Source organism: Ochlerotatus camptorhynchus, unplaced genomic scaffold (genome assembly GCF_037179485.1).
Source record: "Ochlerotatus camptorhynchus isolate MF236.1 unplaced genomic scaffold, CSIRO-AGI_Acam_v1.1 ptg000404l, whole genome shotgun sequence".
Lineage (NCBI taxonomy): Eukaryota > Metazoa > Arthropoda > Insecta > Diptera > Culicidae > Ochlerotatus > Ochlerotatus camptorhynchus.
This window is the reverse complement of record NW_027040890.1, coordinates 1,021,258-1,037,072: the sequence shown is the minus strand read 5'-3', so window position 1 is coordinate 1,037,072 and position 15,815 is coordinate 1,021,258. Positions and strand designations below refer to the sequence as shown.

The 15,815-nt window shown below is 42.1% G+C and overlaps 1 protein-coding gene across 4 annotated transcripts in view; it reads right to left on the bottom strand.

The window, feature by feature from the left end:
• The window catches only part of Nagk (N-acetylglucosamine kinase), a 50,073-nt gene that overhangs the window by 1,119 nt on the left and 33,139 nt on the right, over positions 1–15,815 (bottom strand). For all 4 annotated transcript variants that reach the window (XM_065233584.1, XM_065233585.1, XM_065233586.1 and 1 more), the window contains one exon: positions 8,829–9,265. In XM_065233584.1, the coding sequence (XP_065089656.1) occupies positions 8,829–9,265 (437 nt within the window). The remainder of the gene's footprint in view (positions 1–8,828; positions 9,266–15,815) is intronic.

Sequence of the window (15,815 nt, the reverse complement as noted above, 5' to 3'; positions counted from 1 at the left end):
TTCGTGTATTTGGTTAGGCTCAAGTGTTTAAGAAACACTACGGAGTCGAGTAACAGCCAATTGCTTTATTAAAATCGAGTGATTTATAATGAGTTTTTCTTTTTCCAGGGAGAAGATTTGATTTTGGCTTCTGCTTTTTGCCGTGCCTGCAATTTTCTATTTTTTTCATTTTTTCTGTCTTTTCCAGCGCTACACTTCTTCCGTTATCTGCTCCTTCGCCGTATAGTCTACAATTTAGAAATATGAAATTGATGATGATATCAAAATTTTCCACGGGGAGTTACACGGTCAAGGAGATCAACCCAAATTTGAATTTAATTTACTCATAAATCGCAAAAAATTCAGGAACTCAGCAATGAGTAAATTGGCCACTTTGTCAAGCAGTTTTGGCGTGACTTTCTACCAGTGATTACACAAAACTGGACCAACTAATTTCTATTTTTTTATGAAACGCACACATGCTGGCTACTTTTCTCGTGGCTCTAGAAGATAAAGTCTCAAAATAATGTTTTATTTCAAAGCTCGAGTGGTAGTAACCGTCATTTTAACTGCTCGAATGAAGTGGTTAATTGCCTGTTTTTTCCAGGTTTTTCCAGAAAAAAATTCCCGAATATGAGAAAAGTACAGATTGAATTCTCTCAATCTATTGGTACTACCCCTAGACTGAGTAAAATTTTCGTAAATTTTCCTCATTTTCCGGAAGATTTTTGAGGTTTTCCACAGGAAAACATGAGGCAAATTTACTCAGCGCTGAGTTCCTGCACTTTTTGCGATTATGAATAAACGGTACTCAAATTTAGGTTGATCTCATTTGCCGTGTATACGAGTGAAACCCTAAAATGCTTTTATTTTGCAAAAGGGGCAACGAGGGGAACTACTAACGTCCCAGACAACCAGAAGTCGTATAACAATGTACAGACAGTATCGTAAATTGCTACAGTTTAAGTCAAAATCGCATATAATAATGTCAAACCTCGCATTATGTTTAAGTTAAATCGTACACGGTAAGAAAAAAGTACCCAAAATTGAGTTCCTTTCACTCATCACGTGGCTTCCGTGGGGCTAGGTAAAATTAAGTTAAAGAAGAAAACTCAATTTTGAGTAATCCTGATCGTTGACCAATTTGACAAAAAAATAATAAAACGGAGCAGACTGGAACCGAACCATGGACGTTGAGATTACGGGGCCCGTGTGTTGACCAGTCGTCTATCAACGCTTGTAAAACTGAAAATGTCAAAGGCGCATAAGAGCAACCTCAATGAAAATAAACTTATATTTGAGTTCATTTATTATTACTCAACAGTTGAGTAAATTTTAACCAACGCCGCTTTTCTGATTCACTCAACGGCGGACCTCAAATGATAGAACCCAACGTTGAGTTTTTTTAAACTTAATTTTGAGTATTTTTTTCTTGCCGTGTATAGAATGCAAATTTCCGACTTATATGCGATGACTCATTTTTCCGTCGTACTGCATCACAAATTAAATCGGATTACATCGTAAGATTTTTCAAAATGAATTTGTTATTACAGATTAAATCCTATATGATGTTACATCAACTCGTTTAAAATTAAATTAAAATATGCATGTATATGGCCTCCACTTTTGTACGTATAAGCCATTTATTTGCATTCTATACGAATTGTTTGTTTGTATATATGTTTGTATATCACGAAAACAACTTTGAATATACGTGCATTCTGGTTGTCTGGGGTAGCATTAACCGGATTTAATTAAATTAATTTGTCGCAAAATTAATGCATATTAAAATTACACTCGTATACCTCACCATGTGAAATTTTAAAACCACTATCACTTTCATAGATCTTCTATTCTCCACGGGTGGCAACTTTGATTTGCCAATAAGCGTCATTCTGATGCTTGAAAACAGGCTACTACTGTTTCTGGGAATCGCTTGCTTCCTTTCCACTGTTTTTCTCGGTTTCCGGTCTGTTGTTGCATTTCTGGCCATTCCCTGGTCTTCCGCCTGAAAAAGAAATTCACCCGGTGCCCTTCCATATTGCATATGGAATACATGTTGTTATCCACTATACATGGACCCCTTCCGATTGAGAAATTGCAGCGAGGCAGGAATTTGCTTTTACACGTCCATATCACCTAGTTGAGGGACTTTAATCCGGATCCATCCATAATCCGTATACCGGAGTCCGGATCACGGATATGCTAACAGATTTTATCTGGATATCCCGATATCCGGATAATCGGATATTTATTTATTTATTTATTTTTTGATACATTCATCTGACAATTAGTCTTAATGAACTAGAAATCCTAACAAATGCTAAATGTGTCTGTAATCGATATTTTTTCTCAGCCGCAGGTTCCCCCCCCCCCCGTCGTTCAAACATGTCTATGCTTAACAAGCGACATCTCTCAGGTAAGTTTAGAGGATTTCTCCAAGGAAGTTGCCTCCTTGATCGACGAATAGAAGCTTTTTAATACGTTCTAAGAGAAGAGGTGACAATACGGGGGCGAAAATGAACCACTTTTCTGTCAAACGTGAACCAGCTCCTGATTGGCTGATTTCATGTGCGTAAGATAGAGATAGAGATAGATAAAGATAGGGATAGAGATAGAAATAAAAGAGGAAGAGGCCAATTGTCACCTCTTCCTCTTAGAATACGTTCTATTCAGATGCTCCAGCAGAGTTGGTAAGGAATCCGTTTGTTTAACAGATGCAGTCTCAAGAATTGAGCGCACAAGTGCCTTTAAACATTACGGGTCGGAGAACTCTCTTGAGATTCTAGATATAAACCCAAACTGACGATTTGCCTTCGCAACTACCATTGAACGATGTAAGTCAAACGTAAGCTTATACACTTGGTTAGCTGAGATCTCGGCAACATTACCGTTTGTTAGCTGAATCACCAAACTAAAATGCCGAGCTGCTCGGTGGTGCCTATCTCGGCAAAAAAAAACTAAGTGTGTAGGGTACACAATTACTTCTAGATCACTTACTTGTTCAACTCTTTCCAGTACAAATCCATCAATCTAATGGAAGTCTAGCAACTCGTAACTACCGTTACTATTATAACAGCATCGCTACAGTCAATTTACAAATATAGTACTCTGGTGTTTTAGAAGTAGTCAAATAATTCAGAGTTTCATTGGTGGTTTGCTGTATTTGGCTGTAAACACCAGAGCGGATATTGTAATAAGTGCGTAGATCCTTGGGATAAATGTTAGCCAACCGACTGGACCAAGGCTAAGAGAGTGTTGCGGTACTTGAAGACTACAAGCAATTATCAACTTCAGCTGAGAAACAGTTCTCAAATTCTGGAAGCTTTTGCGGATGCTGACTGGGCAGGCAACGTTAAAACTCGGAAATCGAACGATCGAACTCTGGTTATCATTTCCAGCTAGGTGGCGGTACGATCTCGTGGTGTGCCAAGAAACAGACATGTGCCGCATTGTCATCGACAAAAGCGGAGTACATTTCACTTGCCGATTGCTGCCTAGAATTAATTTTGATAAAAAAGCTTTTGCACGACTTTGGAGAAGCAGTGAAGAACCCGATTCAGATTTATGAAGACAATCAAAGTTGCATTAAAATGCTGACCAGGTAAGGAGAAAAACAATCAAAACATATTGACACGAAGTTTCATTTTGTGAAGAATTTGGCCGAACGCAATGAAATCAGAGTCACCTACTGCCCAACAGAGACCATGCTGGTGGACATCGTTACGAAGCCTTTGAACAGGGTAAAACCAATAATCAATACGAAACTAACGATTTTAAATTGGCTCACTACTTGACTAGCCTATTGGTCCCAAGCAAATTGATTAACGTACCCCATTCTAGTCAAAATTCTAGTACTACACAATGTTTGTTTTGATTCGCTATGAAATTTTGTCAGATAAAATGAGGGGTTATTGGATATTCCTATGTTTCGAGGGATGAATCGATTAGCTTGGGACCGAAGATAGTACCAGAGCTGAGCCAAAAAGTTGAGCACGTTTCACCGGGACCTACTAGTTACCTCTATGGTAAAACCGTCACCTCAAGACAAAACCAAATCCAGATTCCCGCACAACAAGACGTAATCTGACTCTGCCTTCTCCAAACCACATTTTTTCCCATACACGACTAATAGCCAACCAATATTTATTGCATACGCACCGATATGTTCGACCAGCACCAAGCGCATCATGTTACACGTGCTGGCACCGGACTCTCTTTCTTACTTTGTGTAGCGTCGAGTTCTCTTTACCGATTAAACTTCTTACTAAGCCTATTGGTTGAGCCAAAATTTCAGGCAACTCCAAGCGTCTCTCTCTCTCTAGAACAAATAACATTGTAGAGATATTGTACTATGTAGACTTTAAGTAACTTGTAACCAAAAGTATTTCATAATAAACAGAATTGGATCAACCATCAAAGCGTGATTACTTATTTGAACCACGTCCATGTATTTGCATATTACACTAGCAACTCATAACTACCGTTACTATAACAGCACAGACAAACAGACATAACACATTGAATATATCTCACCGTAAAACATCGCCGCTAAAACATTACCGCCATCTGTTGAGTACACTGTGGTGGGCACTACACTGAACAGATGGCGGCAGTGTGTAAACGTCAAACGCAAGGGAATTGACTATGTATCGAGAGTGGTTAACGAAACCGATGTGTGTGGTTATGGATGACGAAACCTACATCAAGGCAGACGCAAAGCAGATACCGGGGCTGGAGTTCTACGTTGCCAAATCACGGTTTGATGTTCCGGAAGACATAAGGAAGAAAAAAGTGGACAAATTCGCCAAAAAAAAAATACTTTCTCTGGCAGGCCATATGCCAATGCGGTAAACTGAGTAAATAAACCATACATCACAATGGGTACCATCAACAGCGAAATTTACCGCACCGAGTGCCTCCAGAAGGGTCTGAGGCCCTTTCTGCGGTCCCACGGAGGCGAGACATTATTTTGGCCGGACCTGGCATCATGCCATTACGCGCGATTCACGTTGGATTGGTACAGAGACAATAACGTTGTTTTTGTACCAAAAATCGCCAACCCCCCAAATTCACCAGAGATTCGTCCGGTGGAAAGATAATGAAGGCCAAAGTTCGAAAATCGTCCAAGGTGTTTAAGAACGAGCTGGAGTTGAAGAAATAATGGATGAAAGTGACCAAAAAGGTCGGCTCCACCATTGCACAAAATGTAATGAGGGGTCTTAAGGGAAAGGTGCGGGCTTTCAGCGATGGAAAGAAAATTGAATAAAGTAATTATGCCGAAACATAATCCATATGTATAAGTTCATTCCCTGAAAGTTTCAAGAAAATACGACTTAACATAATTTTTTGGCGAACACTTTTGTCTGGTGCATTTTTTTTCGAGTACAGGCCTTATAACATCTAATGATTTCAAAATCCTGAAAATATTTTTCATAGCAAGTGAGTGAAAGCAAGCCTGATTCAAACTGGAGTTAAATTTACGAATAATATCGTCATAACTTTGAAAATCAGTCATGGCTTTTAAATCATTACATATTTTGAATTGGAATGCTCGATCTCTAAAAGATAATGAAGACCTATGAAGACGAGCTATTTAACTTTTTTCCGTTATAACTGAAACGTTCCTTAACCCTGGTTATAAGGTTAAAAGGAACGCAAATTATTTCATTTATAGAAATGATCGGTTTGATGGAGCCTGTGGTGGCATTGCCATCATTGTTCACAGACGAATCAAACATAAAATTATTTCTTCATTTGAAACCAAAGTTTTTGAAACTTTGGGAGTTTCAGTTGAAACAAAATTTGGATAACTAGATAACTTACGTTTATAGCTGCCTATTTGCAATTTCAATGTGTAGGCCAGCAAAATAATTTTCTCAAGGGTGACCTTAAGAAACTTATTCGTCACCGCTCATGGAATCATGCTCAAAGCAATTCCATTGGTAATATTCTGTTTGATGATTGTTCTGGAGGTTATTGCACTGTTCAATATCCAATCAGCCCAGCATGATTTTCTTCAGCAAGAAATCCCTTAATTATTGATTTGGTCTTTACTGATTCACGTCCACTTTGTAGCCAATTGGTTACCATTCGGTTCAAATCAGCTTCCAGTAATTTTTGAAATATCCCAAGAAATAATTTGTAATCGCAACAACTCTACTTTCAATTACCACAAAGCTGATTGGGAGCAATATCGAACATTTATGGAATATTACCAACGGGTGGAAACTAACGATTTTAAATTAGCTCACTACTAGACTAGCCTATTGGTCCCAAGCAAATCGATTAACGTACCCCATTCTAGTCGAAATTCTAGTACAACACTTTGTTTGTTTTGATTCGCTATGAAAGTATGACAGATAAAATGAGGGCTTAGTAAATTTTCCTATGTTTCGAGGGATGAATCGAATCGCTCGGGACCGCAGAAAGTACCAGAACTGAGCCAAAAAGTGGAACACGTTTCTTCGGGTCCTTCTGGTCTTAGAGTAACCTCTATGATATTACCATAGAGGTAACTCTAAGACCACTGGGTCCCGAAGAAAATCATTATTATTTTTGGCTCACTCAGTACCAGAACAACGGTCCCAAGCAGTCCCAAGCTATTTCACTCACCCCTGCATGTTCTGCATGAATCCACACACCCCTGATGTTATCTGTCAAACTTTCATAGCGAATCAAAACAAACATAGTGTAGTAATAGAATTTCAACTAGAATAGGGTACGTTAATCGTTTGGTTGGGACCAATAGGTTACTAAAGTGGTGAGCCAATTTAAAATCGTTAGTTTCGTATTGATTGTTGATATTACTTCGATCCAAACATTCCTTTGCAAACCAGAGATGAAATTAATTATGCTCTTGAAACTCTGACTACTTCTATAGTTGAAGCAAGAGCTGCCTCAGTACCAAAATGCGAGGTTAAATTTGATTCAATTATAATAGACGACGATCTTCAGCTCTTGATCCGTCTTAAAAATGTCCGTAGAAGGCAATATCAAAGAACACCCGATCATATCTGGCGGGATTTGCAAAAACATCAAAAGCCTATTCCAGCGCTTAAAGAAGGTGGTAAAAATTTGATCACAAATTCGGAAAAAGCTCAGAAACTTGCTAAACAATTCTAGAGTTCCTATAATTTCAGCTTGGGTCTTACTAGTCCTAAGTTAAGTTTTCTTTATAAGGGAGGCTTTCAGCCTGGGGCTGGTTCGCTTCCGATTACTAGTCCTATTGAGAATCAGTTTTCTCGGGATTATCTGAATATTTTCTCTGGGACTGATTTGGACGAGTAAAATCTATAACTACAAAGTTTCATAATATGAAAGCTCCAGGCGATGATGGAATTTTCTATATCCTCATCAAAAAACTCCCAGAGAGTACCTCGTCTTTCTTGATAAAATTATTTAACAGATGTTTCCATTTGGCATACTTTTCTGATAAATGGAAAAATGTTAAAGTTGTTCCAGCCAGTTAAAAATGTTAAAAATGTTGGTTATAAATGTTAACCAGCCAGTGGCTGAAAGTCACTCTAATAAAGAAAAAAAAAAGTTGTTCCAATTTTGAAGCCGGATTAAAATCCAGCTGAAGTTTGCTTTCTTCAATAAGTAAACTTTTTGAAAAGATAATTATAAATAGAATGATCAATGAATTATAATTGTAGATAATTATAAATAGAATGAATCAATACGAACCAAATTTTTGCAGATGAGCAGTTTGGATTTCGCCAGGGGCATTCAACTACTCATCAACTCTAAGGAGTTACCAATATAATTCGCTCAAACAAATCTGAAGGCTTCTCAACTGGAGTTGTTCTTCTAGACATAGAAAAAGCATTCTACAGTGTTTGGCATGGAGTTTTGATTGCTAATTGAAAAAGTTGAATTTTCCACTCTATTTTATGAAATTAGTTCAAAATTATTTAACTGACAGAACTCTGCAGGTAAATTATCAATATTCCAAATCTGATCGACTACCTGCTAGGGATGGAGTCCTTCAGGGTAGCATTCTTGGGCCTATCCAGCTTTCCACACTCGGCAATGGCGTCCTGTAGGTATCAATAAATGTATCCTTCACTTTGGTTTTTGACACTAACTGGAGGGCGTATGTTGCTCAGTTTTCCTATGTTCCTCGGAGAGGGAAAGATAGGATGACATTCCGAACCTCCAGGTAAACCACAGTGAATGATACATTGCATACATTGGGGCCCCCAATATGTTGCCGAAAGACGTAATCCTACGTCAAAATCCTCACGGACCGTTGGATTTTTTTTTCATGATAAGGACTTGATGAGTCCATCTGCTTCTTCCTCCCAATTTGAGGGTACAATTTCATAAAACCAAAATCGACTGCGTTACGAAAAGTGGTCAGGTTTCGACCACTTATAATACAGTCAATAGCGGATGGATTTCAATTCTAAACAAGCCAATTGTTTGAATATTTTTCTACAAATCTACTAAAATGACCACTTTATCAATATTCAATAGGTCTCTACTGAAAATTACACAAATGTCCATCTGTTGCAATGGTGATCTAAATTATCAACGATTGTCAGCAAAAAGTGGTTTCCCTAATACGGTCGCCAAATATTGATACCGAACACGTAATTCTCTGTAAAATCTACGTTCGTGTTTTGGATACAACCTCTTACTTTTTTCTGATAAAATAGCTTCATAGAATTTTCTTAAGACAGTTGAGTCTAAACTATTAAATGGAATGGAACATAATCTCTCATAATGTTTGTATCTTAGAGAACATTTCTAAAATCAAAAAAATGGGATCCCCATTTATCCGTATAAAAAAAGTTGCTTGCAACACGGACAAGCAAATTCAAAATCAAAAGAGAGACACTTACCACTTCCTTCGTCGCCAATCATGTGTCCCCATCCGCCGCAGCCATAGGTACTGCCGTCTGGATTTCTCAGCAGTGTGTTGGAACCGGTTCCGGAAATGATTACCATTCCTCCTACGTTCGACGCGGTGGCAATGCTGCCGACTGTGTCACTACCAACCATGTAGCGGTCTGCCACATCCGGGTAGTGTGTTTTTAAGTAGTTCTCGAGCTCCTTGTTTGTGGCATCCTGTTCGGCTCCACTAAGGCACAGCCCCATGGCGGACAAGCGGTGATTTTCTGGAATGTTGGCCTGTACTTTGGCCTCCCGGGCCATCGTATCGATCCGTTTGGCCACTTCTGGAATGCCGACCATCCAGTGGTTGGTGCTGGGACCTTTGGCCGATGCTAACACCTTTCCGGACTGATCGCATATTACCAGCTTTGAATGGGTGGCGCCACTGAAAGGAACAAAAATAGAGTGTTGGAATTTTAATCCTTTGTCCATTATGATAAGTAACGGATGAGTTATATCTATCAATAAATGATTTCAATGTTTGCTTTAGAGTCATTTGCATCATTACAATATCAATGCTCTCTGTGCGTTACGAAGCGAATTTTTGATCTACATTTGGATGCATTTGATTTGTTTTATTGCATCACGATTGTACACGTCTTTATGGTGTGATCCATCCAACGATGAGTTCAAATAACGGAAGAAAAGACGGTCAATCACGTGACTGTATCGTTTCCATTGCTGGGCATTATCCAATTAACCACAATTGGATGGAATGGGACCGGATAACTCGACGAAAATGACCCGTTGTCCAATCACCTTCTGGACTTCAGATACGCAAATTGAATAAGAATAGACATGTTTTATGAGAGTGCGTTTCGACAACGCTTTGAATAACTGCAATAGGATTTACTATGTGTGACCAATGGGACTGTTTCATTTTCACTTGAATGAATTAGGAGGTGCCCCAATTTAAGCGAACAGAAATAGTCTAGTCGGGGCTCCCAATCAACCGTAAGCGTAATGCAGAGGGTAACGTATTCGATTCTCTAGTCTCAGATTGTGAATTTCCTGCAGTTCCTTAGGCATTGTGCACGATTGAGATTTGCTATACAATACAGAAAGTCAAGTAATGGTTGGTTTAGAAAGCTTTCAATTAATAAACGTGGAAGTGCACAACACCCAGTTGTGAGCAGGTATCAAGTTGGAGCGTAATACATCAGGAAGAAGAAGTACTAATCAAATCTATAATTGTATATTAAATCTAAAATCATTGACGTAGTGTCCAACTTGATTGTTTGGTAAGGCATTGACTTGTCGCAATTTATGTCGTGAATTTCCATTGAGATAATCAATCGGTCTATGCATTCACAAGAAGTGGAGCGAATCCTTATCTTTGAAATAAAAAAAAAACTGTGAAATAATACCCTCATGACTTGCCATTTTGCGGCCTTTTTCAAACAGCAGCTGTTATCGGTGCTATTCTACGCTGCATTAGTTGATAAGATTTTAAACGAATAGGTGCGCTTTGTAAGAGAAAGTAATTATAAATTTTGGGATGGCTTCATCGTCATTGTTGGTGGCGTGCATCTGAGAGCTAAAAGTATCAGGCACACGACAACTGTAGCTTGTTGATTTGCCTAGGGTGATTCATAACAATACCGTCCACGAGAGGCTTCTTTTGACGAAGGTTTTATTTTTATTCGTCTACTGCAGTCTACGAGCATTTGTATGTTTCCTATCGGATCATGTCTTTCCAATTTTATCTCCATTACAGCATAAGGATAACGAACTCATTATTTGCTCATACCCTTTTCTATGTTACTATGTTACGCTCACTTCTTGAGCCTTATAAGTCATCCTCAAATTATGTTTCGGATTAGAGGGGGAGGGTGTATCCACATTCCTTACAGTTTCTTACAATACACGCTAACTTTAATAGGTACTTTCAAGTTAGCGTCTAGGGGGAGGATTGCGGGGCGGTGGTTGACATATTCTTACATAATCACAGACAAACAGACAAACAAAACGTTCGCGTGTTGGTCATCGATCACGCATTGAAACATTTCTCAAGCGAATCAGTAATTGGGTGTGGGAATCAATAGCAACAAACTTGCCCCTCACAGGAACTTGTCGAACACATGCCTCGTCAGTCACGGAGTCTTTCAAACGCCCGGTCGATGTCACCTACGGTGTCAAGCGGCGGATCTTCTTCGATGCCTCTGTCATCCACACGTCCAAACTGCACCCAGTTGACTGAAGAATCCTTTTTTTCACTTAAATTGATCTTCATTTCTTTTGTTTGTAGTGGGACTACATGGTAGGGAGGAAGCGCTGAAGGTCTACCGAGAACGCCATCTCTCGTGCAGACAGGTGATCCGCGACGCGAAGCGATCCAGCTGGATGGACTTCCTGGATTCAATCGATGAATCCCAATCGTCGAGCGACTTGTGGAATCGCGTCAACGCTCTCAGTGGCAAGCGGCGATCCACTCCACCTACTATCCAAGCTCATGGCAACACGATCTCAGAACCGAAGGACATCGCTGACAATTTAGGGAACTATTTTGCCGGCCTGTCCGCTATCAGTGGCTACGACAGCGATTTCGTCCAGCGCGTCAAACCTTCCACAAGCAGCATTCGCGACCTGCGAATTCCATCCGATGTCCCTTCCCTCCAGATCAACGATGCTCTTACCTTCCGGGAGCTTCAGTTCGCCCTCGGCAGCAGTACTGGTAAATCTGCCGGGCCGGACGAGATTGGATACCCGGTGTTAAAAAACCTCTCCCTCGACGGAAAAACGAGGCTACTCGCTCTCTTCAACGACCTATGGCTCACTGACTCGTACCCGGACCTCTGGAAACAAAGCCTGGTAGTGCCCATTCCAAAGATCAACGCGGCGAGTGGAGAAGCCTCCTCCTTTAGGCCGATTGCGCTCACTTGCTGCGCGGCAAAAGTGATGGAGAGAATGGTAAATCGTCGACTTAGGCAGTTCCTGGAGTCAAACAGTCTCCTTGACGAACGGCAGCATGCATTCCGACAAGGACACGGCTCCTCCACTTACTTTGCAGCCCTCGGAAATGTACTCAAGGAAGCCCAGGACAACGGTCACCATGCGGAGTTAGTATCCCTTGATATTTCAAAGGCGTTCAACAGGACTTGGACGCCCGGCGTCATCAGGCAGCTCATCGGCTGGGGCCTGAAAGGCCACATCACACATTTTGTACGGAATTTCCTCCTTGATCGTACCTTCCAGGTGACTGTCGGGAACACTCGATCGGATCCGTTCCCCGAGGAAACTGGAGTGCCCCAGGGATCCGTCATAGCGGTAACGCTATTCCTGGTGGCAATGAACGGGGTATTCAGCCGACTGCCCAAGAACGTGCACGTAATCGTCTATGCCGATGACATACTCATCGTCGTAACGGGACGAACGACTATACGGACCAGGAATATAGCCCAAGCAGCTGTCTCCGCCGTCAGCAGGTGGGCGCTTTCTGTTGGTTTTCAGCTCTCCGCACCAAAGAGTGTACGGTGCCATATCTGCCACTCGGGTCATCTGATTCGGGGACCACCGATCACCATCCAGGACCATCCAATTCCGCTTAAGAAAACAGTCCGCGTTCTGGGGGTAGTTCTGGATCGGACTCTAAGTTTCGACCAACACTTCAGAACGGTGAAAGAAAACTGCCGTAGCCGCATCAACATCGTCAGGACAATCTCCCGTCCGCACCGCTCCAGTAACCGCGAGATCCGCCTTCGTGTCGCCCGGGCTGTTATCGACAGTCGACTTTTCTACGGCCTCGAAATTACCTGCTTAGCCACCGAGAAGCTGAACCGCATCCTCGCTCCGGTATACAATACCTACGTACGCATCGTATCCGGCCTCCTACCTTCCACGCCCGCAGACGCCGCTTGTGCAGAAACCGGAGTCCTCCCTTTCCGCTATCGATCTGCTGCAGCCTCTGCCACCAAAGCCGCTGCCCTCGCTGCTAAGACATCCGGGAACGATAGGGTCTTTCTCCTCAACGAGGGGAACAGAGCCCTCCGCACTGCAGCCAACGTAGACCTCCCCCCGGTGGCCAGGGTCCACTGGCATGGAGAGAAAAGTTGGCGATCAAACGTTATCAAAATAGATAAGCGGATTAAGAGAGGATTCCAAGCCGGAGATAACTCTGTAGCGTTGAGGCGCTCTGTTGCAGAACTTCTTAGGTCGGCTTATCCGGGGCACGTTCATCGCTTTACGGACGGATCGCGATCACGGGCCGGAGTGGGACTCGGAGTGGCAGGACCAAACACCGCAACAAGTCAAAGTCTTCCGGAGGAGTGTTCCGTTTTTTCCGCAGAAGCCGCTGCTGTTCTTGACGCAGCCATCACTCCTGCAGATCAACCGATCCTTGTGCTAACGGACTCACACAGCGTCATCCAGGCGCTGGAAGCCGAAGCCCCGAGCCACCCCTGGATACAAGCCATTACACGTTTTGCCCCACCCTCAACCGTTTTTACGTGGATTCCCGGGCACTGCGGTGTTCCTGGAAACGAGACAGCGGACAGGCTGGCGGGATCTGGTCCATCCGGACCCCGCTTCACCAGCAACGTACCACTCCTAGACGTCAGGCGTTGGATTGCGAATATCATCATGGAAGCCTGGCAGGAGGAATGGTTTCAGTCACGCACCACCCTCCTGCGAAAGATCAAAGAAACCGTACGACCTTGGCAAGACAGCCACAAGTACAAAGACCAGCGGATTATCTCAAGACTCCGGACCGGCCATGCGAGGATTTCCCACAATTTTGGTGGGACACCCTTCCACAAGGTTTGTCCAATCTGCAGCATCCCTGCCTCGGTGGAACACGTGCTGTGTGTCTGCCCAGAGTTTCAGAGGCTACGCGAACAACACCGACTCCCAGAGAGCATCAGGGAGCTACTTGGCAACGACCCCTCGACGTTGACTGCGCTGATTGCATTCTTGAAGGACGCTCACCTATACAACCAAATCTAGCCCTCTCGTCGTGGGCTGCGCTGTCCGTGTTCTTTCACCTTCCTATTTTCCTGCCGTCGGGGTATCTCTGCCGGACTGGGGCACTGTCTCTTACGGTGGAGCTCTACCTTGTTCGCGCATCCATTCCTCACCACAGTCCCGATGTAACTCCCACTTTACATTAAGTTTTTTAAAATGTTGTCTGTCCCTTTTGGTGGGTAATCAGAGCCAGTTGTACGTTATGTAATGATAGACTGAAACGCTTTCTTTCGAGGCAGGCCCTAAGCCTGACCCTCGATTATCAAATGTGATGAACTAGCCTACGGCTAAAAATCACAAAAATAAAGAAAAAAAAAAAAAAAAAAACATGTTTGTTGTTACAAGTGATACAGAGGTATCTTTTCTTTTTTAGTTGTTTGATTAATATAAAATTATTAATTAAATTTCCTATTCCTAGTATCAGACCTGTTTAGGGGCTAACCACCTTAGTGGAATTGATTTAGTTTGAATTTGAAAACATACTACTAAAAACTACTATTTACAGCCTACAACTAATCTACAACTACTATTTATACTTAACCTACTATATACAAATTTCTTATTAAAGCATGTTCTGAAATGTTGCATTTCTGCACAAATCTAGTCTTGATGTCGGTAATTTTGAAATCTATTATTGGGATATCCGCTTCCTGGTGAAACTCTAGAGCTGTTATCCTTGTGTCGAAGGGGCGATCGAGGATCATCCTCAGCACTCTGTTTTGTTCCACCTGCACACTTAGAAATTATTGCCGACTTCGGTATTTTTTAGCGAAATCTGAACAGCTGAACTTTTCGGTAAAATTTATGCAATTCAATTCAATTGCTTTTCAGCTACTTTGAAACTAAATCTCCACTAATATGACAAGATTTGATCATTTAAACAAGGTTGAACATGTTTTGATATTATTTTCAAATTCAATGGCCTATGAAGGTCAAAGTTTTACCGAACTTTCAGCTGTTCTGATTTCGGTAAAATTTACCAAACACGGAAACAAAATCTAAGTGTGTGGACGTTGTTCCTGTGAGTCTGTGCACTTGATTCGCACACCGGAGCAGCGTAGAAAATTGCAGGTGACAAATGAGCGGATACAGACACCTAACTAAGCTTGAACACTCAACTAACGTATTTTCTATGTGCAAGCGGAATAGAAGCTTTTCATCAAACTACATCCCGAGATAAATTACTTCTGTAGACCACTCGACCCTTGAGCCATCCATGACTACTGTGCAGGAGGGAGCTGGTTTTAAATTGGGGGATTGCCTGTGCAGGAACATAATTGCCTGGGTTTTGGCGGCATTGATTTTGATTTTCCACGTTTTCGCGTAGTCAGCAAAGGTGTCAAGGCATCGTTGAAGTTTGTTGGTGATTTAGCGAGGCAATCTGCCTTTGACGGAAATTGCAGTATCATCTGTGAACAGGAAGAACACGCACCCGTTACCAAGATCAGGTATATCGGAAGTGTATAAGCTGTAAAGCAAGGGGCCCAACAGACTACCTTGTGGGACGCCTGCTGCGATGGAGAACGTGTCAGAAAGACAACTTTTTAACGATACCTTTGCTGAAGGTAGTTACGGGTGATTTTTATCCTTTGAAAAGGAAAGTTGAAGTTGCAAAGCTTGAGTATAAGTCCATCGTTCCATACATTGTCAAACGCCTTTTCGACATCTAACAAGGCCATGGCTGTGTACTTGGATACTGGCGTCTACGAATATTTCTCAGGCGAATCAATGGTAGTAAACTTACCCCTCACAGGAACTTGACGGACACATGTCTCGTCAGCCATGGATATGGCCTGATGAAGGAGTTCCAGCGCCCGGTCGATGTCATCTGGTGTCAAGCGGTGGATGTTCGTCGATGTGTCTGTCCACCACACGTCCGAACTGGACAGAGTTTACGTGGTGGTAGTCCTTTCGTTGGCGACGTGCCACTTTGATGTCAACTTCAGCCACCATCGGTTGGTGGTCTGAGCTAAGGT